The 21996-nt window shown below is 32.8% G+C and overlaps 1 protein-coding gene across 1 annotated transcript in view; it reads right to left on the bottom strand.

Moving 5' to 3' along the window:
- Nucleotides 1–15182: 15182 nt before the first annotated feature.
- LOC125866107 (isocitrate dehydrogenase [NAD] regulatory subunit 1, mitochondrial-like) overlaps nt 15183–21996 on the bottom strand; it is a 14069-nt gene continuing 7255 nt past the window's right edge. Inside the window, exons 2-4 of the mRNA XM_049546403.1 lie at nt 16571–16810; nt 15895–15973; nt 15183–15690 (exon numbers count right to left, since the gene is read on the bottom strand). Coding sequence (XP_049402360.1) covers nt 15416–15690; nt 15895–15973; nt 16571–16810 — 594 coding nt within the window. The 3' untranslated portion in view covers nt 15183–15415. The remainder of the gene's footprint in view (nt 15691–15894; nt 15974–16570; nt 16811–21996) is intronic.

The raw sequence follows: 21996 nt of genomic DNA, 5'->3' as shown, positions 1-21996 counted from the left end.
AATTCTCACGCTGCGGTTTCAATTGAGATTGGGGTTGATATAGTTGAGGACTTAAAATCCTCATGTTAGCGGTTCTAGTTGGTATAGTCAAAGACTCTAAATTCTTGATAATTAATGTTCGGGTTTTTTTTCTTTCCTAGTAACTTTTTTATTTCAATTTTTTACCTAACATATTTAACATCATTAGATTAAAAGACATTTTGATACATTTAACATATTTTTAATTTTATACCACAAAATTTTAAAAACAAAAAATGAATTACCTCTTTTATTTTCAACTTTGAATGGAGTGGGAGTATGAAAAGGATCAAATAAACCTTTGGATTTTATTAGAACTTAGAAGTAACAAATATACTCTTATATAGAAATTTTTTAATTCGATTAAATCTATTATTTTCGTTAGATAAAAAAAAGTATATTTGAATCGTTTGTATGATGATAGAGTTACATTTTAACTACTTTTACAACGGAATTTTAAAAAATATATCAGACCATTTTTTATTAATTTAATTTGATAATGTAAAATAAATACAGTTCTTTTTTTGTTTATAAACAAACAATAGAATTGGTCTTCGTACCCATTGGCGGAACAAAATATTGTTGAGTATTTTGTGCTTATCAATTATCACTTTCTTTTTGTGATAAGTAAAAAATTGCTTATATTACTCAAAAATTATATTGATATGTACTTCATCTGTTTTAATATGTGTGAAGGCGTTTCGAATATGATGGTCAAAGAAATTAAATTTGATTATAGATTGAGTCAAATGCTTTTAATTTTTTATAATAAAATTTACTCACTTAAAATGTAAATGAAATATACTATACATTAGCATAGGTAATAATTCAAAACATTTTAAGAAAAAATTGTTTAATTCCCTAAATAACAATATCTTCCTATAAAAAAAATTAAATGTGTATCTAGTCTCACTTGTTATTGAATCTATCATTAATTATGTAAAAAATCATGCTTTGGAGTATTTTTGTATCCCTTGCCAAGCCCTAGTAATCAAATACACTTTAATTCTATTTCAATTTGATTGAACCCAAAATAATGAAAATTTTAAATATTGTTATTTGAATTATGATATTTATGTAATTTTAAAATTAATAAAACTAAAAAAGTAACAATATTTATGTTACTATAAAAACTTTTTAAAAAATAATAATAGAAATATGTCATTTGTTTTAACGGATTAATAAAGAATTAGAGTCGACCAAAGTGAACGAAGGGGATAAGATAAAAAACTGCAATTATTTGCGATAATAATATAATTGTTGTTATATTATATTTAGCATTAATAATAAATATGTGTATTAATAATCAACACACTATATAAATGTCTTAGCGACTTTGAATGCGATGACATTAACTCAATTATTGTAAAATATTTTTGCAGCAATATCTTTAAAAAAAATTATTGTCATTAAATGTCTCTTTTGTTATAGCAAAAACATTAAAAAAATATTCCCACGAGCACAAATTATTCATAGTAAATTTTAAAATAGTTATTTCAAGTTACTTTTCATTTTAGAAGGTCAAGACTAAATTAATTTTTTTTTCCTCATTTTATCCTTAATAATACTTATTTTTGAAGACTATAAATAACTCAATAAGAAATAAATGAGGATAAACCCCCTCAGCTTAATCAATATTTTTGCTAAAGAAAGGTTCCATTAGATAATTTGACACAGAATAAGTATATGAGAACTTATATACATGGTGTTTGTTGAACAAATACAGAGATAGAAATAGAGAAAATTATGTTATCAGGTAATTAAATATGTGATATGTATTTACAATATATTATTATATTTTATAAAAATTACAATTTATAGATATAGTTAGGATTTTATTGCTATTTTATCTCTCCTATCTCTCTTTGCATTCTTGCTCGCTTCTATCTTCTCTTTGCCATATCTCTGCCCCGCCTCTCTCTGCCTCCTCTCCCTCAATATAAATAATTATAACAATCAATTATACAAATATAAATATTAACAGTCAATTATACAAATACAAACGATAACAATTAATTATACAAATGATAAGTGTCAACTACACAAATCTTTTTCACATGTATTTGCTAATACAACATTGATACAAATGATAACAATCAATAACACAAATTCAAATGTTGAACTTGATACAACATTTATACAATTGTATTCGGAGACAAATTGTATATGTTAATACAATTGATACAGTATTGATACAAATGATAATAATCTATTATACAAATATAAATATTGAACTTGATACAACATGATTTAATTGTATTCACTGATACAATTTATTCATTGATATAAGTTGTATTTGTTAATACAATTGTATTCATTGATACATAGTTACATATATACAATTATCCAGCGGATATATAAATACAATCATTAATACATATAATTACTAGTTACATATAATATATAATTAGCCAACAGATATACAAATACAATCATTGATACATATACATACTAGTTACATATATACAATTATTCAGCAAATATGCAAATACAATTCGTCTCTCTGCTCTCTCTTGCTCACCTCTCTCCTCCCTCTCTCAATCTCGCTAGCATCTTTCCTCTTATAACATACAACTACGAATCGTAATCAAACAAATTATAGCTATTTTGTCTTTTATAGTCATAGATATTTTTGGAATTTCCTCATCCAAATATGAATACACACGAGGTTGATTAGTTTATGAATNCACAATTGTATTCATTGATACATAGTTACATATATACAATTATCCACAGATATATAAATACAATTATTAATACATATACATACTAGTTACATATAATATATAATTATCCAACAGATGTACAAATACAATCATTGATACATATACATACTAGTTACATATATATATACAAATATTCAGCAAATACAATTCGTCTCTCTGCTCTTTCTTGCTCACCTCTCTCCTCCCTCTCTCAATCTCGCTAGCATCTTTCCTCTTATAACATACAACTACGAATCGTAATCAAACAAATTATAGCTATTTTGTCTTTTATAGTCATAGATATTTTTGGAATTTCCTCATCCAAATATGAATACACACGAGGTTGATTAGTTTATGAATTTGGGGTGGGCGTTTAACGGATAAGCTGTCAAATTGTTTGGTGTTAGATATATATAGATAGCGATGATTTAACATCCTAATTAGGATTAATTGGGTTGTAAGATTAATTTGGGACTAGCAATTGTGACATCTACTCTACTTAATTTGTACTCCCTCCATCCCACGGTAACACGATTCGAAATTCGAGAATTAAACTATGTAATTTTTTTATATGAATTATATATGTAATATTATTATTTTTTAAAATAAAATTTATATATTTAAAAATGTAAAAGTTATATGAAATATAGTTAAAAAGAATATTTTTGGTTTTTCAAATTGTAATTGTGTGTATTTTGTGGGGGTGGACCCACATACACCCTTCGGGGTGCTCCAGCACCTATTAATCTCGACGTAAAATTATTTATATATAGTAGTAATTTGTTCAAAAATTGACTATATTAAACGTTCAGCACTTGGTGAACAAATCTCATAATGGGTGCTTTGGTTTTGTGGCTAGTTTGAAGTCTGTGTCTAGGGGAAGTCAGGTTCGATTCTCTCTAATAACAACTATTTACGCATTTTCTATTTTATATTTTCTAATTTCCTGTTTCCCTCTCAATATAAACTCACATGTTTTTTCCTTTTTGCTGAAATGACAAAATTAAAAAGTCATGTCTAATTATTTTTCTTATTTTTCTTGAGAAATTTTGGCTATTTGATTAAGAAAACCTTCAAGCTAAAAAAAAATTCTTTTTTATGGTAGTATTAATCTTATTTTTTCTCATTGATATTTTAAATATTGAGTTTTAATAATTGTGCACTTATACTATGTGATTTATAGTAATTTTATATCAAAAGAAGTGAGCTCTTATAAATCAAGAATTTTGAATTCGCCACTGATATTTTTATTGACATAAAGTAGGACAAATAGACGTAAGCTAGAGTTGTTTGTTTGAAAATTGTGTTTGTATATTGTCAAGACGTGCGATATTCATTAAATTATCTCATTTCAACGTAAGCTAGAGTTGTTTGTTTGAAAATTGGAATCATGTAATATACTATATTAGTACACCAAACTTAAAACTATTTTATTTTTTTGAAGGGTTTGGTCAACTGTTATATGAGGCTGTTGGCACTCCAGTTTGAGTTTGGTGTATAAATTTTTTTTTTTGATAGAAGGTGGTTTTCTTCTAATGGGGTTCTACTGACGTGAATATCGAATAGTCGAATTCCAATGCGAATATCGGATATCGAACATATGGAAAAAAAATTGATCTTTTCAATTTCAATAATCATTAGCTATTCTTGTAATTTACTACTCAAATATCCTTTTATTTTTATTTATCCATATTTAACTTGGCACAACTCTTAAAAAATAATAAATAGATAGGTAATTAGATTATATCAGTTGTATTAATTATAAGTCATCTAAATATTAAAAAATGAATTGTATTTAATAGTAAAGGTAAAAAAGATACAAAATGATAATTATCTCTTGATTTTTTAAACTAAACAAATAAAGTTGAATAACTATTTTAGTATATTGTACAAGTAAAAATGTACGGAAGGAGTAATTTTCTCTTTTAATCATTAATTATCCTTAATGTGTAATTGTGCACGGTTTGTGAACATATAATGTATATCTTAGTTGTGTTGGAGCTCGACTAATTCAAATTTGTGTTAGATAAGGTCCTATTCGAAGAATAGAGCTTCTTAACAAGGATTTTTTCATACCTAAAGCTCGAGTCTGAAACCTCTAATTAAGAAAGTAACAGTTACTTGTTATGATAGTATATAGATATAGATATATTGTGATTCAAGTGCGCATATATGGAGTTTGGCCAAATGTAGATAAAAAGAGAAGGAGTCAGAAAAGTAGAATAATTATTGGTGGTGAGAACATGCAAACCAGTCAGATTCATATGTCCTAAATATATCAACAAGGATTGTGGTAAATGGACGAATAAGTATTTTTTTCATTCTTAATTAGAGTTTTGTGTTCGAGTCCTTTTAGGTATAGAGTTATCTTTGTTAGAAAGTGTTTTATTCTCAACATGAGTCATTTCGATGTAAATTCAAATTTAATCAAATTCTAATATGAGTAAGAAACACTAGATGAGAAATCAAAAAAATAAACATATGTCCTAAAAATATAGTGGATTAGTTTATTAAGGAGCATAATGTAATCGCCAATTTTTTAAGTTATGGCTGAAATTTTGAATACTTTGCAATTGTTGGCTAAGTTTTAAACAACTACCGTGAAGTTGCTACCTGATGCCATTTTCACTTCCCGAGCCTTAATCTGCCTTGGGCCACTTTTAAGTCTGATGAAAACAAAAAAATGAGTGGAATCGTCAGTTGTTTGAACTTAGCCCCTTGAGTACAGAGTCGCCTTTGTTAGGAAGTTATTCAGGGACTTTCCGGCGCAAATCCGGATGTAGTCGGACTGCAATGTGGGTACCGGACACCGATGGGATTTGGGAAACAAAAAAAAAAAGATATTATGAGTGAAACAACGATAAAGTATATTAAAATAGGTATTATGAGTGAAATAAACATGTATAATATAATATGTGAAAGAAGATTATTTTACCCAATATACTTCTTCTGAATTCAAAGATAATGTCTTGTAGTTTCAACTTCAACAAATTCAAACTCATTGAAACTACTCAAACCATCATGATTGTGTCTTGGAGTTGGAAAAAAATCTGGCTACAAAAATTGCAGCAAAACAATTCTAAAATAAAATTTTGGGTTAGAGCTCCAGCATAGTGTGTTGGAATTTCACGTACTTTTTACACTTGTAAGAGAGTCACGAACTATAACGAAGTGTAAATGAAGTTTCACTAGTAAGAGCTACAGAAATCTTTTTCATAATTAAGCTCATGTTTGGTCATAAATTTTAGTTATTTGTTGTTTAANATAAGTTTACGAGCAACTTTCACATATAGTAAACACAAAATTCATATTTGTATGTTATAGCAAAATTTGCATAATTGCGCTCCATAGCAAATATATATATGTATAATTTGCTATCCATATACAAAAAAAACAGTTGTATAATTCGTTATACATGTACAAAGAAGGCAGTTGTATAATTCGTTATACATATACAAAAGAAAGCAGTTGTATACAAAAGATCAATTGTATAATATGTGTATGTATAAAACGAGAAAGACAGAAAGACAAAAGAAAACTGGGCAGGAAATATTTGTATTGTATAATTATAAGTGTATAGGACGAAGATATATGTATTTGCATGTGTTTATACAATTTTCTCTCGCTTTATACAAACAGAAGCGCAATTTATATATTTCATTTTTGTTTGTATAAGCGAGAGAGGCGAGCGAGATTTGGCAGAGTGGCGAGCGAGATTTGGCAGAGTGGTGAGCAAGATCTGGGAGAGGGGAACGAAAATATATGTATGTATACAATTTCCTCTCGTTTTATACAAACACAAACACATTTTATACATTTGTGTTTGTATAAAAGCGAGAGAGGCGAGTGAGAATGCCACCAAACGAGAGTGGCGAGCGAGATTCCACCAGGAGAGTGGCGAAAATAGCAATAGTTTGCTATAGGGTACAATTAAATCAAAGTATATTTATAGTATTTAATTTTAATTAATAGTTTGTTATAGGGTACAATTAAATCAAAGTATATTTATAACATTTAATTTTAATTACTAGTTTGCTATTATATACAATTTTCCCTTAGTTTATTAAGGAGCATAATGTAATTGCCAATTTTTTAAGTTATGGCTAAATTTTGAATACTTTGCAAATGTTGGCTAAGTTTTAAACAACTACCGTAAAAGTTGCTACCTGATGCCATTTTCACTTCCCGAGCCTTGATCTGCCTTGGGCCACTTTTAAGTCTATGATGAAAACAAAAAAATGAGTGGAATCGTCAGTTGTTTTGTAGAAATAAAGGAATAGTTAGTTGATAATTGTGTATAGATTAGTTAGTTAAGAAGGTTGTTATTAAGTTTCCAATTAGAAGTTGACAAGTGGATAAGTTAGTTAGTAACTAACTTTGTAAATGCACTGTATATAAGTGGATCCATTATTGAAAGGATCAGTTCAGAAGTGTGAATAATAAAATTCTCATCACAACATAATTGCTCTTTATTAGCTTTCTTTTCCTTCTACAAAGCTCGCCAATGGTGGCCTGAGTGCAGATTTTATCATGGTATCAGAGCACGCTGTCAATGCGTTCCATAGCTGATGAGCTTCTTCATCGTCTTCTTGATTTCCTGATTTCCCCCCTTTTCTTTCTCCCTTGAAATTCTTGTTCTTCTTTACTATCTTATTCAAAGTTTTTTTTTTAACAATTGGAGACAATTCGACATTCGTTAGTACTGGAGTAACAGGTCCAAGAACAATTCCTCAATTGGATCGCAATGACCCGTTGTATATGCAACATTCAGATACACCAGGTATCTCTCTCGTTCCTCAGCTGTTAACAGGAACTGATAATTACTCAAAATGGAGTAGATCGATGTTGTTGTCTCTGCTAGTGAAGAATAAAGTAGGTTTCATTGATGGATCTTGCAAAAGAGAAACATATTTGCAAGATGAGTTCAAGTTACATGAGTGGGAGAGGTGTAATGCGATTGTACAGTCATAGATCATGAGTTCTGTGGCTCAAGAATTGAGAAAAGGCATTGTATATTCTGAAAGTGCTCACAAGGTTTGGAAAGCATTTAAGGAAAGATTTGATAAAGTAAATGCAACCAAGATTTTCCAGCTTCACAAGGAGATTTGTATGATTGATCAAGGGATTCAAAACATCTCTGTTTACTTCTCCAAGATGAATAATTTGTGGGATGAGCTTGAGTCTATAATCCTTTTTCCAGCATGTGATTGTGATAAATCTAAGAATTTCACAGCTTATTTGCATCAGCAAAAGTTTATGAAATTCTTGATGGGCCTAGATGAAACTTATGCTCCACAAAGAAGTCAAATTCTTATGTTCAAATTCTTATGATGACACCTACTCCTACTTTGGATCAAGCGTATTCTATGATGATTCAAGAAGAGATCCAAAAAGGGAGTAATGGAATCTTGGGTGTTTCACCAGTAGAAGGGACTCACAGCTCTTTAATTGTTGCAAATATCTCTAATATGAGACCTAGAAGGAATCCAAACACAGAATTAAAGTGTGATTACTGCAAGTTAAAGGGTCATACAAGAGAAACATGTTACAAGTTGATTGGATATCCTCCAGGGTTCAAGTTTAACAATAATAGAAGGAAGACCTCTTATGATCAACCATTAGCACATAATATGATGAATCAGGAAGAGCATATTTCAAGGAATGGTGATAGGATTCACGTGACTGGTGGTATGGGTTCTGTCTTCCAAGGTCTCAACAATGATCAGTACTTGCAGCTTGTGCAAATGATGGAAGATTTGAAGAAGAAAAAGAATAAAGGAAAGGACAAGGAAGATTCACCAGTAGATGTAGCCAATATGGCAGGTATGGTATCCACTAAATCAGACTGTTGGATTATTGATTCTGGAGCCTCAAATCACATGACTTCTTCCTTGAGTTCACTGATAAATCCAATTCTTTCATCTAAACCTACTTATGTTCATCTTCCTACTGGTCATAGTACTGAGATTACACATACATGGTCATGTAGTTTGTTACCCTCTAAAACTCTTCACAATGTTCTGTGTATACCTAAGTTTAACACCAATTTATTGTATGTAGCTAGGTATACAAGAGAGCTTAATAGTTCTGTACATTTTTACCCTGATTTTTGTCTCTTTCAAGACCTCTCAAGTGGCAAGGTGAAGGGGATCGGTAGACAAGAGGGTGGCTTATACATCCTTAGTCCTTCAACATCTGCTACAAGCTTTCCTTTCAAATGCATGACTACTGCAGTATCTACTTTTGTGTCACATTTATGGCATCAAAGGCTAGGGCATACCCCCATTTCTGTTTTGAAACGGATACCTGTAATAACTAGGTTACTTAGATGATGTTGGCCATTGTCACTGTCATGTTTGCCCCTTAGCTAGACAGACTAGGTTGCCTTTTCCTGTTAGTATTTCTAAAACTTCAGTTGTGTTTGATCTTGTTCATGCTGACATTTGGGGACCTTACAGGTTCCCACTTATAATGGATTCAAGTATTTTCTTACTCTTGTAGATGATTTTTCGAGAATGACTTGGACTTTTTTACTAAGGCTTAAGAGTGATGTGTTTGTGCTGCTTAAAGATTTTATTCTTCTTGTTGAGAACCAATTTTCTATCAAAGTAAAAATCTTGAGATCAGACAATGGTTCTGAGTTTTTTAACACCTTATGCACTAATTTCTTAAAAATTAAAGGGATTATTCACCAAAGTAGTTGTGTTCATATTCCATAACAAAATGGAGTTGTGGAGAGAAAACATAGGCATCTCCTAGAAGTAGCAAGGGCTATTAGGTTTTAGGCTAGTATACATATCAAGTTCTGGGGTGACTGTATACTTACAACCACTTATATTATCAATAGGCTTCCTAGTACTGTCCTAAATGGCATTTCACCTTATGAAGTTTTTCATGGTACACCACTCATTCTGTCTCATTTGAGAACTCTTGGATGTCTTTGTTATGCTACTATTCCTGTTTTTCATGACAAATTTTCTTCCAAGGTTATTACAAAAGTCTTTATGGGGTATTCTATTGCTCAGAAAGGTTACAGGGTATATGACATTGTTGCAGAAAGGTTTATAATCAGTAAAGATGTTACATTTCATGAGAATATGTTTCCTTTCTCTCATCCTAAGTCACAGTTTCTTCCTGGTTCTAAAGACCCTTCTGCTACTACTATGCCAGATTCTCTTCATGTACCTTCACTAGATCTTCCTGATGAGCATCCTAACTATCCTAATCTTTCTTCCTCCTCACCTGTTATTTCTTCACATGATGTTACATCTCTTGTTCCTTTAATAAAGTCCAATAGACTTACTAAGCCTCATTTATGACTCACAGATTATGTTCATCATTCTTTGCCCTCTACTACTTTTTCTACTTCTGCTAGTTCTTGTTCTTTTTATCCTATTCAGTCATAACTTTCATATTCTCATCTTTCTTATCCATTTCAGGCTTTTCTTGCCTCTTTTTCTTCTATTTCTGAGCCTACTTCTTATTCCCAAGTTGTTAAGGATCCTAGGTGGATTCAAGCTATGAAGCTTGAACTTGAGGCTTTAGATCATAATCATATTTGGGAGGTGGTGGATTTGCCATCTGGGAAGGTTCCTATTGGCTCTAGATGGGTTTACAAGGTAAAGTATCATGTTGATGGGACTGTATAAAGGTTTAAAGCAAGGTTAGTAGCTAAGGGGTATACTCAGAAGGAAGGCATTGACTTTCATAATACTTTCTCCCCCCGTAGCAAAAATGACCACAGTTAGGACTGTGATTGCATTGGCTGCCCTTAGGCATTAGTCAATTTTCCAAATGGATGTCCACAATGCATTCCTTAATGGTGATCTTTCTGAAGAGGTGTACATGGCTTTGCCACAAGGTTTTAGTAGCCATGGGGAGTCAAAGGTATGCAGGCTACTCAAATCCTTATATGGTCTGAAACAGGCTTTTAGGCAGTGGAACCTGAAATTGACACAAACTCTAACAAGTTTTAGCTTCACACAGAGTAAGCACAATTATTCTCTTTTCACAAAAACAGCTAATAACAAGCTAGTGTTGATTCTAGTTTATGTAGATGACTTGATTATCACAGGGTCTGATCTACAAGAAATCAATAGAGCTAAGCTTAAGTTGCATAAAAACTTCAAGATAAAGGACCTAGGAGAACTGAGGTACTTTCTAGGAATTGAATTTTCCAGGTCGAGTGAGGGAATCCTCCTATCACAAAGGAAGTATGCTCTAGAAATGATCTCAGAGACTAGATTGAATGATTCAAGGCCTAAGTGGACACCAATGGAGCAGAACATGAAATTAACCAACAATGAGTATGATCTTAAATTCTCTGAAAAATCTGAGGATGTTCTTTTGGAGGACAGGAGTGTCTATCAGAGATTGGTGGAAAAGCTCTTGTATCTTACAATCACAAGGCATGATATATCATATGTTGTTCAGTCCTTAAGTCAGTTTATGCATGCTCATAAACGGTCTCATTATGAAGTTGTTTTGCATGTGGTGAAGTATATCAAGAGTCAGCCTGGGCTTGGTCCTTTAATGTCTAGTAGAGGGAATGAGAAGATAGAAGCATATTGTGACTATGACTGGGCTTTTTGTCCTATGTCTAGAAGGTATGTCTCTGGTTTTTATATCAAATTGGGAACATCTCTCATCTCTTGAAAAGCTAAGAAACAAAACACTATCTCTAGAAGTTCTGTTGAGGCAAAATATAGGTGCATGGCTCAAGCAATAGCTGAATTGACTTGGTTAAAAAAGTTGTTACAAGAGTTGCAGGTGAAGGTGCAATTGCCAATTGATCTTTATTGTGATAATAAAGTTGCATTACAAATAGCAGCCAATCCAATGTATCATGAAAGAACAAAACACATTGAGATTGACTGTCATTTTATAAGGGAAAAATTGCAGGAAGGTTTGGTAAGAACTAATTATGTTGCAAGTAAGGAACAACCAACAGATGTGTTTACCAAAGCTTTGGGTCGTCAACAACATGCTGCATTACTGGTCAAGTTAGGAATGAAAAACATTTTCCATTCTCAACTTGAGGGGGAGTGTAGAAATAAAGGAATAGTTAGTTGATAATTGTGTATAGATTAGTTAGTTAAGAATGTTGTTATTAAGTTTCCAATTAGAAGTTGACAAGTGGATAAGTTAGTTAGTAACTAACTTTGTAAATGCACTGTATATAAGTGGATCCATTATTGAAAGGATCAGTTCATAAGTGTGAATAATAAAATTCTCATCACAACATAATTGCTCTCTATTAGCTTTCTTTTCCTTCTACAAAACTCGTCAATGGTGTCTTTTCCTTCTACAAAGCTCGCCAATGTTGACCTGAGTGCAGATTTTATCATGTTTGAACTTATTTTTTCTCACCTAGTGTTGGATACTCACATTCGAGTCGATTAATCCAGACTCGACGTCGGGATAGGGCTCCGTGGTAGCACTTTTTATCGTGGATTTTTCCATGTACGAAATATCTGATTAAAGAAGCAACTTCATTCACTTCACCACATCCCTAAGTGGTCAGTTTTTAAATTTATAATCAAAGATTGGCCATTATTTTGGAAGTTGGTTAGAAAATAGTCACTTTTTCATGTGAAATAATATTTGCACAAAGATTATTTTTAGCTAAAACACCATCCAGTCCCAGCACCTGTTGGAGTTCAAAGCTTTGAAAAGTAAAATTCTAGCATAATATGTTGAAGTTTCAAATCATGAGGCCTTGGGTTCGTGCCCCTTGAGTATAGAGTCACCTTTGTTAGGGAGTTATTCAAGGACTTTCCGGCGCGAATTCGGATTTAGTCGAACTGCAATGTGGATACCGGACACTGGTGGGATTTAGGAAACAAAAAGAAAAGGTATTATGAGTGAAACAACGATAAAGTATATTAAAATAGGTATCATGAGTGAAATAAACATGTACTCCCTCCGTTTCACAATGAATGACCTCCTTTCCTTTTTAGTCAGTTTCAAAAAGAATGACCTCTTTCTATTTTTGATAACATTTTAATTTTAGTTTTCCACATGACATGTTTAAGGCCACAAGATTAAAGGGCAATTTTGTACATTTGACATAACTTTAATTTAGGACCATTGATTCAAAAGCCTTCTTTATTTTTTTAAACTTCGTGTCAAGTCAAACTAGATCATTCTTTGTGAAACGGAGAGAGTATAATATAATATGTGAAAGAAGATTATTTTACCCAAGATACTTCTTCTGAATTCAAAGATAATGTCTTGTAGTTTCAACTTCAACAAATTCAAACTCCGTGAAACTACTCAAAACATCATGATTGTGTCTTGGAGTTTGAAAAAAATATGGCTATAAAAATTGAAGCAAAACAATTCTAAAATAAAATTTTGGGTTAGAACTCCAGCATAGTGTGTTGGAATTTCACGTACTTTTTACACTTGTAAGAGAGTCACGAACTATAACGAAGTGTAAATGAAGTTTCACTAGTAAGAGCTACAGAAATCTTTTTCATAATTAAGCTCATGTTTGGTCATAATTTTAGTTATTTATTGATTAAAAAATGTTGATTTGAGTGAAGTTGAATGTGTTTGACCGCAGGTCGCAGACATATTTTATTTATTTTTCCGAAAAACATGAAACATGAAACATGACTTATGTAATTATATCCATGAGTTCTAAACACTGTTAGGGGTCATTTGATTGAGAATAAGTATCCCAAAGCAATTAATCGCAAAATATGCTATTATCTCTTGATTGAGAATAAGTACCCCAAAGCAATTAATCACACGATATGTTATTCCGAGACAAGTCATTCCACCACATATATGGGATAACTTATTTCATCACTATGACAAAAATGTTAGGGGTCGTTTGGTGTGATGGATAGGGAGTGTTAATCCCGGGATAAACTTTAAGTACCCTTTATTTACTTGTTTGGTTGGAAAGCTTGGGATAACTTATCCCAGGATTAGGAATTAGTAGCGGAAAAAGTTATCTCTCCCATTCGGTGGTATAGTAATCCCGGGATAATTTATCCTGAGATAGAATAGGAAAATGACAACTATATCTCTTTAAACTCTTTGTATACATCATTTTTCAAATTTATGTATATTTACATTATTTTTAATATCATGTATACTAATATTCATTACTTCTTATTTTTAGGATAATTATTTATATTTTTCTATTAAAAAATTACACTATATAAATATAATTTTTATTTATGAATTTATTTGACTAATTCTTATGTTTATTTATATTTTGATTTTCCATAAATCTTCTTTCACTTTAATAAAACTTAAAGAGGAAAATTCTATTTTTAAGCTAAATAAGAAAAAAGTTTTATTTTTAAATACATATGGTACTTACCATGAGAATGCATAAACAAAAATATTTAAGCTAAATAAAATAAATGTTTTATTTTTAAAAATAAATAATTAAAGTTTGCAAAGAAAATATTAAAAACTAAATAAAACGAAGGATAATTTTGTAAACAAACAACTTGTTCTTAAAATTTATGCAACATATATTGTTTTAATACAACAAACCAAACACTCAATAAGAAATAATCTTAACACAAATTTATAGCTGCTTGCTCTAGTTTTGGTAGGTGTTTTAGTGCAATTTTGGTTTTTTGGGAGTTTTTGCTGTTATTTTTTTTTTCAAGTCTTAATAGACGTTTTAATGCGGTTTTTGCTACTGATTTGGTGGATTTTTGGTTCCTGTCTGAATTCAGATTTGGTTCAATTTTTGTGGTTATTTTTATGCAAATTTTGTCCAGTTTTAGCTGTTTTGGTGCAGTTTTTGCAGCTGGTTTGGTGTATTTTGGTCACTTTATTGCTGTTTTCTTGAAGCATTTTTGGAGTTTTGATCCAATATTTTTGGTTATTTTGATACAGTTTTTACTTCAAATTATGATTGATTTATTTTTAATTAATATTTTACTTATGATAGTGAAGAGGAGAGACTTCCCACGGGCCTATTTCAATTCATATGAAATACAAATTTAAACATATTCACATAATTTATTTTTAAAAGTGAATAAATAAACTCCATAAAAAATACATATAAAAAGTCTAAATAAGATGAAGGGTATTTTTGTAAACAAACAACTTATTCTTAAAAAGTATGTCATGCTTATTAATTTTAATACAACAAACCAAACAGTCAATAAAAAACAATCTCAGCATAACTAATTCCATCATAACTTGTATTCAAACCAAACAACCCCTTAGTGATAAATTATCCAGTGACTACCTAATACCTCCAACCAAATGTGAAATAAAATAATCCATACATTTTTTCCTAAAAATTATTATACCTTATACCTCACACCGACGACTCCTATAATAGCTAACTAAGTCGGTCCTTCTAGATTGCCGGGGAAGGGAGCAAACAACCACGAACCATTTGACATGTTTCCGCAAACAAGCCATACAAACTGTTCTTGAGCTCAAAAGTTGGTATCAAATTTATTCACCTTCATCACAAAAAAAAAACATTCTATAGGAAATAAATGGCTATAAGCTTGTAAAATCCTGTTTCTTACAGTAATATTTCCACTTGGGAGATTCACGTTATTTTGTGAAATGTGCCATCTTGAAAGGCATGGTGCACCAACAGAAGTAGGAAACAATTGAAGTCATCGCAAGGATGATAAATTAAAAACATGTTGCAGCATGATTAATCTCGAGTACGGAAGATATGGGAGTGGGTTTAGAAATTAGTTCAGATTTGCAATGACAGCATCCGTGATTTCTTGGGTGGTGCAGTCTCCACCAAGATCCTTGGTCATGTATTTACCTTCGGCAATTACACGCTTCACTGAAGTCTCTAGTCTATCTGCAAATGAAGGGAACTGCAGATGTCTCAACATCATGGCTGATGAAAGAAACAAGGCAATTGGGTTTGCCTTCTTTTGCTCTAGTATCTTGTCATTTCCTACATTTCCTGCTGAAGCACCTTGCTCAAACACGGCATGGTCAGCCCCCACGTTGCCTGATCCACAAGAAGCCAGCCATATAAGTCACATTTAGACCTTCTTCGAGCTTTAAAGCAGCTCAAAAGATGAATATGATCATTTTATATCAAAATTGACCAGATAATCCTACAGAGTAGAGGGGAAGTAATAATATGCAGAACTTTTTTTTGAAACATATCCACATCAATTTAGAGAGAACAAATTCTGTCACTTAAATGTACCTCCTGGCATAACACCTGTGCCTCCAGCAATACCAGCTGCTGTATTTGCTACCAGATTTCCATAGAGATTAGGGGTGACCTGTGATATACAACTTCAAATTCATATCCAGACTGAAACATTTAGTGACAATGTAATGTCAAGAAAAGCGCACACTGTGAACAGAATACAAAAGTAGGTTCCTGTCATGCAATATGGATAAGGATTACAAAATCTATTCTGTAAACTTCCAAACTTGTCAAGACAAAAGTGCTGTTATATTTCGCATTTCAGCAACCTAAAGTAAGAATTTCATCTTGTCATTTGCTGGAACTCTCAATCCTTTTACCCATCCTAATAGCAAGAGAAAGAGAGAAGGATAAATATGCTAAAAGGTCAGCCCAGCATTGTAGTTTAACTAGTCTAACATGTGATGTTTAGCCTAGCAATCACCAGGGTCCTAATACTCCGACTTGTATAAGAAGCTTTTAGCTCTCTATCCCTGCTCCCCTTCCCTACCCCAACCCCAAAAAGACTTCCATTTTTTCAGGATGAAATGAGAAGTCCAAATAGAGAAGAAATTGCATACAGCTTTACCATCATGCAGGAAAAACTCACCGTGTCAGTAATCAAACATCAACAAAAAAAGAGAACGATCAAGAATCTTAAATAGAAGAGAGTAATAGGCAGAACTTGTACCATAACATCAAATTGCTCAGGCTTTGATACAAGTTGCATGCAACAGTTGTCCACAATGATCTCATTGTATTTGATCCCAGGGTATTTGCTTGCGATCTCTCGACAAGACTCTAAAAATAAACCATCTGCAAGTTTCATAATGTTTGCTTTGTGCACAGCAGTCACTACCTTGCGATTGTTGAGGTATGCATATTCAAAGGCATATTTAGCAATTCGTTCTGAGCAAAACTTTGTCATCACCTAGAAAATTCACATACCAAAGATAATAACAATAAGAATCTGCAAGAAAGAAAATGTTGGCTGGCTCTTAAAGTTAAACAGGAAACCGCAGAAGATAGTATAAAGAACTTGAGAAGAATCATCCGGTCTATTGGGAGTAGTTAAAATTTATCCTAAAAAAGGAAAGAAGTTGAGAAAAAATGGCCCATAATGTCCTTACACTTAAAGCCCCGGGGGAATTAAAAATAAAAAGAGGGGGAAGAAACTCTTGAGCACACAGGCAAAGAAAAGTACATAGGGACCACTGAACAAGTACTCCACAACAAAATAATTGGAAAAAGCAAAAAAATGTAACAAACCGTCCCAGCTTGGAAATTGCAACAGCGAGACAAACAAAGTTGCTATGGAAATATTGCAACAAGCAGATGATGGAGTTGACAATTCATAGATCCTCTAAAAGCAAGCACGAGCTAGGTCCTACTCTAATGAAAATGCTACTCGTTACAGTAAGTCTACCAACTTAGAAGAAAAATCAAGGGAAGAGCAAAGAATGCTCACACCAGATCTCAGGTAAAAAGACTAGTGATTGATTTGTACATCAATATTAGATTCGGATGTGTAATTAAACTGTCTTGCAAACTACTTAAAAACCTGGATATGTTATCTGGTTTAGACAAATATCATGTAGATAATCTTAGCATATGATGTACTTGAACTAGTTCTTTTCATTACAGTACTGGCACAGAATATCTCTGGCTGTGCTGCACAGAATATGTTAGGTGCTGGTTAACAACACAAAATGTAATATTTTGGGCCTTAACATAGATATTTTGACACAAAGAGAGAAGGAGAGTATGTTCAGAAGATAAAGTAAGAAAGAAACTCTTGAAGAATAACAGAGAAACCCAAAGGCAGAGTTTGTTCATACATTAAGGCAAAACAACCAAGAAAGAAACGTGATAGAACTATACACTTCTCAGCAACAAATTGGACATCTGATAATGAACAAAATTATACATGAGCAACTTATCTAACAGGAGATTGGACATCTGGTAACAAACAAAATTATACATGAGCAACTTATCTAACAGGAGATTGGCACATCACTAAGAAATACGAAACACTAGCACTTTTCTCATAGAATCATTTCAATACGAACAAGTGTAACAGATCCCTTTCAACTATTTAACTTGTGGCAACATACTCCTTCCAACTCTATTTTCCCCAAATGCCTCTCCAAAAGATGACAAGTTTACCTTTAGTTAGCTTCACTACAGCAACTATGAAGTTTATGGGCATAGACATTATCACTTTTACCTCTTCTTGGCAATGATTCAAGGTCCAACATTCCAGGAACATCCCTCCCCCTCCTTCAGATCACCTTTTCTAACTCGTCCTCCTTCCTCCCAACCATCCTCCCCCCAAAAACAGAATTGATGCTGCCGTTCTACTCTTTTTTTATTACCTTAAAATAAAAAAACACATTGCGTGAATAAGAAGTTATTTCAATTACATTCACTTTTACCTCTTCTTGTCAATCTTTTTCTAGGTCATCCTCATTCATCTCATCCTCAACCCCCACCCCAAGACAGAACTAGTGCCGCTGTTCGACTCATTTTTTATCACCTTAAAACAAGTCACATTTGCGTAAATTAAAATTTATTTCCATTCTCTTCCACATCCATTGGCTTTGCCGATATAAATTGCTCAGTGTTAATTTACAAGCTTTTTGATCCACCAGACTTCGCAGCAAAGTGGCATTCAGAAAAGGAAGAAAGCACTTGGTGAAGACGAAGAAGAAGAAAAGAAAGAAGCAAGAAAGGGGAAGAAAACACGAGAAACTATTATTTTCTTTGTTTTCCCTTTAATTCTTAGAGTTGTCTAACTTTCAAAATTTACTCATTCAAAGAAGTACATGACAAATTTTCTCATCCACTTTCAAACAGAATTTTACTGGAGAGGGCCTTTTTATTAATTTTGACGATTGGATCTCTCTATGAATGGAAAGGGGGTGCTTCAGACGGGTTGCTAATTATCTAATAGTCAAAGGGTCAATAAGAGAAATAAACACCCAATGTTCCAATATATATGACTCTTTGATTTTTGGATATTTCCAAATGTTTGACACCATTCTATCTTTATACAACTTACAACTATTAAGAATTCAAATACATGAAGCTATTCAAACTTTGAACTTTTACCTTTAATTTTCTCCAGCATACTAACTTTTCAACCATTACTTAAATAATTTCTTCAACTAAATAAATTGACGGCCCCCCAAACATGGAACGATATTTCATTTTGGCACCTCATCTTGAGGTCGTCATATATAGTTCCATTTTTTCTGGTTAATTATAAACCCACTTAAAACTTTCTGTGAGAAGATGATGCCTGAAACATGGAAATTTCAAGAGAAAGTCCGATGATTGCTTCTCTGTTTTCTGAGCTAGTTATTGGTCTTGATTTACTTGTGTCTGTTTGTATACTAAGCACGGATAACCCAGTTGTGGTGTAGTTCTGGTGTCTGTCCAACTGTTGTTATTTGGTTGGTTGCTTGTCAGTGACTGTTTTGTGGTTCTATTTCATTTAAAAACTGGCAGTGAGTGAGATTAAGAAATGAGAAAGGTGCTGGAAGTTTTAAAATAAAAGGTTTGTACGGAATGGTGGAAAATGGAGTGGAAGAGGAGGTTAACAGAGGGGGCGAATATTTGGCACATCACATACATGGAATATGCATGGGACTAGAAAACCGCCCGGAAGAAGATGTAAAAAAATCTATGTAAGCCAATCTCGGTTGCATGGAATAAAGGACTTGGAAGAAGAGGAGGAGGGAGGGGGGTGAGGGGAAGAAAAAAGTAGAATTGGAATAGCCACGTGTACTCTTTCATTTGTTCCCTTGCCACTTCACAACATTTATAGCCTTTTTTGCCAAACTTGTAAAATCAGCTTATTTTGTAAAAAGTGCTTTTCAAAAAGTACTTTGGTGAAAAGCAATTTAGATTTGGCTAATAAATTTTTTTAGAAGCACTTCTGAGCCGTTGTTAGCTTTTGGCCAAGCTTTTAAAAGTGCTTCTAATATTTTCTCAAAAGCATTTCTCGAAAAAGTACATAAAAACACTTTGGCCTTGGAAAAGCCTGACCAAACTAGTTATTAAACTACATGTGATTGGCCTTTTTGGACTAATTGTTCATTACGTGTTCAATACACACATATTTGACAAATTTAAGTGTTCAATAGGTACAACCCCAAGATAAGGTGTCAATATGAAATATTATGCCAAATTCGAGGGTCGTCGATATATTTGGCCTATACTATATAAGCCAAAATAACATCTTGAACTCCATGTCCACCATCATATTAAATGAAACAAACAAACTATTTAGTTTAAGGAAGTTGCCACAAAAAGATAGTTAGGACCTCAATGGTACATTTTTTTTTTTTGATAACCGAGAAATCCGTCTGTGACCCACCCTTTGGACCAATCACTGCCTTATAAACTCGGTGGATAATGGGCCCACCCCTCTACCCTTCTCCGCTTAAATACCAGGCTTCGCTTTGCATGGTGACCTCAATGGTACTTTCCCTTTTTATAAACAACACTTGTGGATAAATATGACTCAACTTAATAAAAAATTAAAATTTTCATTCATTTAATATCATAAAAGTGCACCTCATGGTTGTATTATGTTTAGAATGGAAATCACCACAATGTTTTAACAAGTATGACCACATACAGTTTGGGTACGTTGATAGGTAGATGAGGAAAAGAGTCATCTCGAGATGACCTACGATGAGCTCATATTACAGCCTACTTTATGGAGGTGACTCAAGACCCTTATGGATCTAGAGCACCAGAAAAAGAGGAGTTCTTCATGGTGTGCGAGTACGATGTAAAGTTATGACTCTCTAAGTTTCACAACCATCCCAGAGGTCAGGCACGCTTGACTGAGCAACCATAGGTAATAGTTAAGAATTAGGACAAAGTGTTGAATTCTACTTAATCTCAAAAAAGTGTTGGAACTCTAGAGGACTAACCCCAATTATTTTGAATTTTATTTTCACTTAGAATCTATAATGACATTGACAGTTAAGTGTTTTCCCCTAGCTTGTGATAAGAGTCAATGTGATGGTTCTCTGCAGTGACCTGAACTATTTGATCGGATACCATCAGAATGGTGTTTACTATCAATTTGCAGAGTTAAAAACAGATCAAGTACGTGCAAAGAGCAGCAGAATAGTGCATCATTGCAGCAGGACCTACAACTAAAGCTATATGGGCCATCAACATAGACTTTTGTTCTTGCTCTGTATAAGCACTTTGGTCTCCATCCGAAATTGTAAAAACACAGTTCCTTTTGTTGCAGGAGTAGGCAGAACCAGATGCTTAGCACTGTTCAGACTTTCTCGGAAAATGTTTAAGGTTTCTCTAGGCTTTTCCTCCAACATCTATTAGAACAATCTTAATAATATAACGCATTGAGTTCAACCATGGACCTCCATTTTCTGAGAGGGTAATAAACAAAGTAGAATCTTACAAAGTATGGGACTAAACTCAGCTGGTATACAATTTGAAATCCTACTAAGGATGAGGATTTGGGTCTTCAAATCCAGGAAGGGGAGAATTGATATTATCCAGAATGATTCTGTCTATCACACGACAAGGATAAGCTTTGGACTAGATGGGTCTAAATCTCGTTAAAAGACAAGGATATGCCTTCAATCTCCCTAACTTGTTTGCAACTTCTGTATAAATAAAATACCTTCTACATTACAGGAAATAAAAGTAGACAATTCTTATGACCCTCAACACTCAGTTGCATTAATCTACTTTAAAATCCATTTGATGAAGCCTTCTAAGTTTAGGTTCTCTTTGGTTTTCAATTAATCCAAGCCTCTAGTCACTTCATTCTGCTGCCATTTCCATTTTCTCTAAATGTCTAAGATAAGGTTGATATCAATATAGCACCAAAACCTCTTTGATTACCTAAAAGAATTACTACTTGACATTGCATGAATATTATTCCAAAAACAACGATCCTACACACAACACTACACGTTTAAAATCAAGTCAAGCTCAGAATAAACAAGTAGTGAATAAAGGTGAAAGTAAGAGTACCTTCAGACTCTCTACAACACCGGGAACAACCTCATGCTCCAATCCCGAATATTCGCCCTCAGTATTCTCCCTAATAACAACAATATCAAC

The sequence above is a fragment of the Solanum stenotomum genome, chromosome 5 (genome assembly GCF_019186545.1).
Source record: "Solanum stenotomum isolate F172 chromosome 5, ASM1918654v1, whole genome shotgun sequence".
In the NCBI taxonomy this organism is placed as follows: domain Eukaryota; kingdom Viridiplantae; phylum Streptophyta; class Magnoliopsida; order Solanales; family Solanaceae; genus Solanum; species Solanum stenotomum.
Note: the sequence above shows the minus strand (reverse complement) of the source record. Positions and strands in the feature narration are given on the sequence as shown.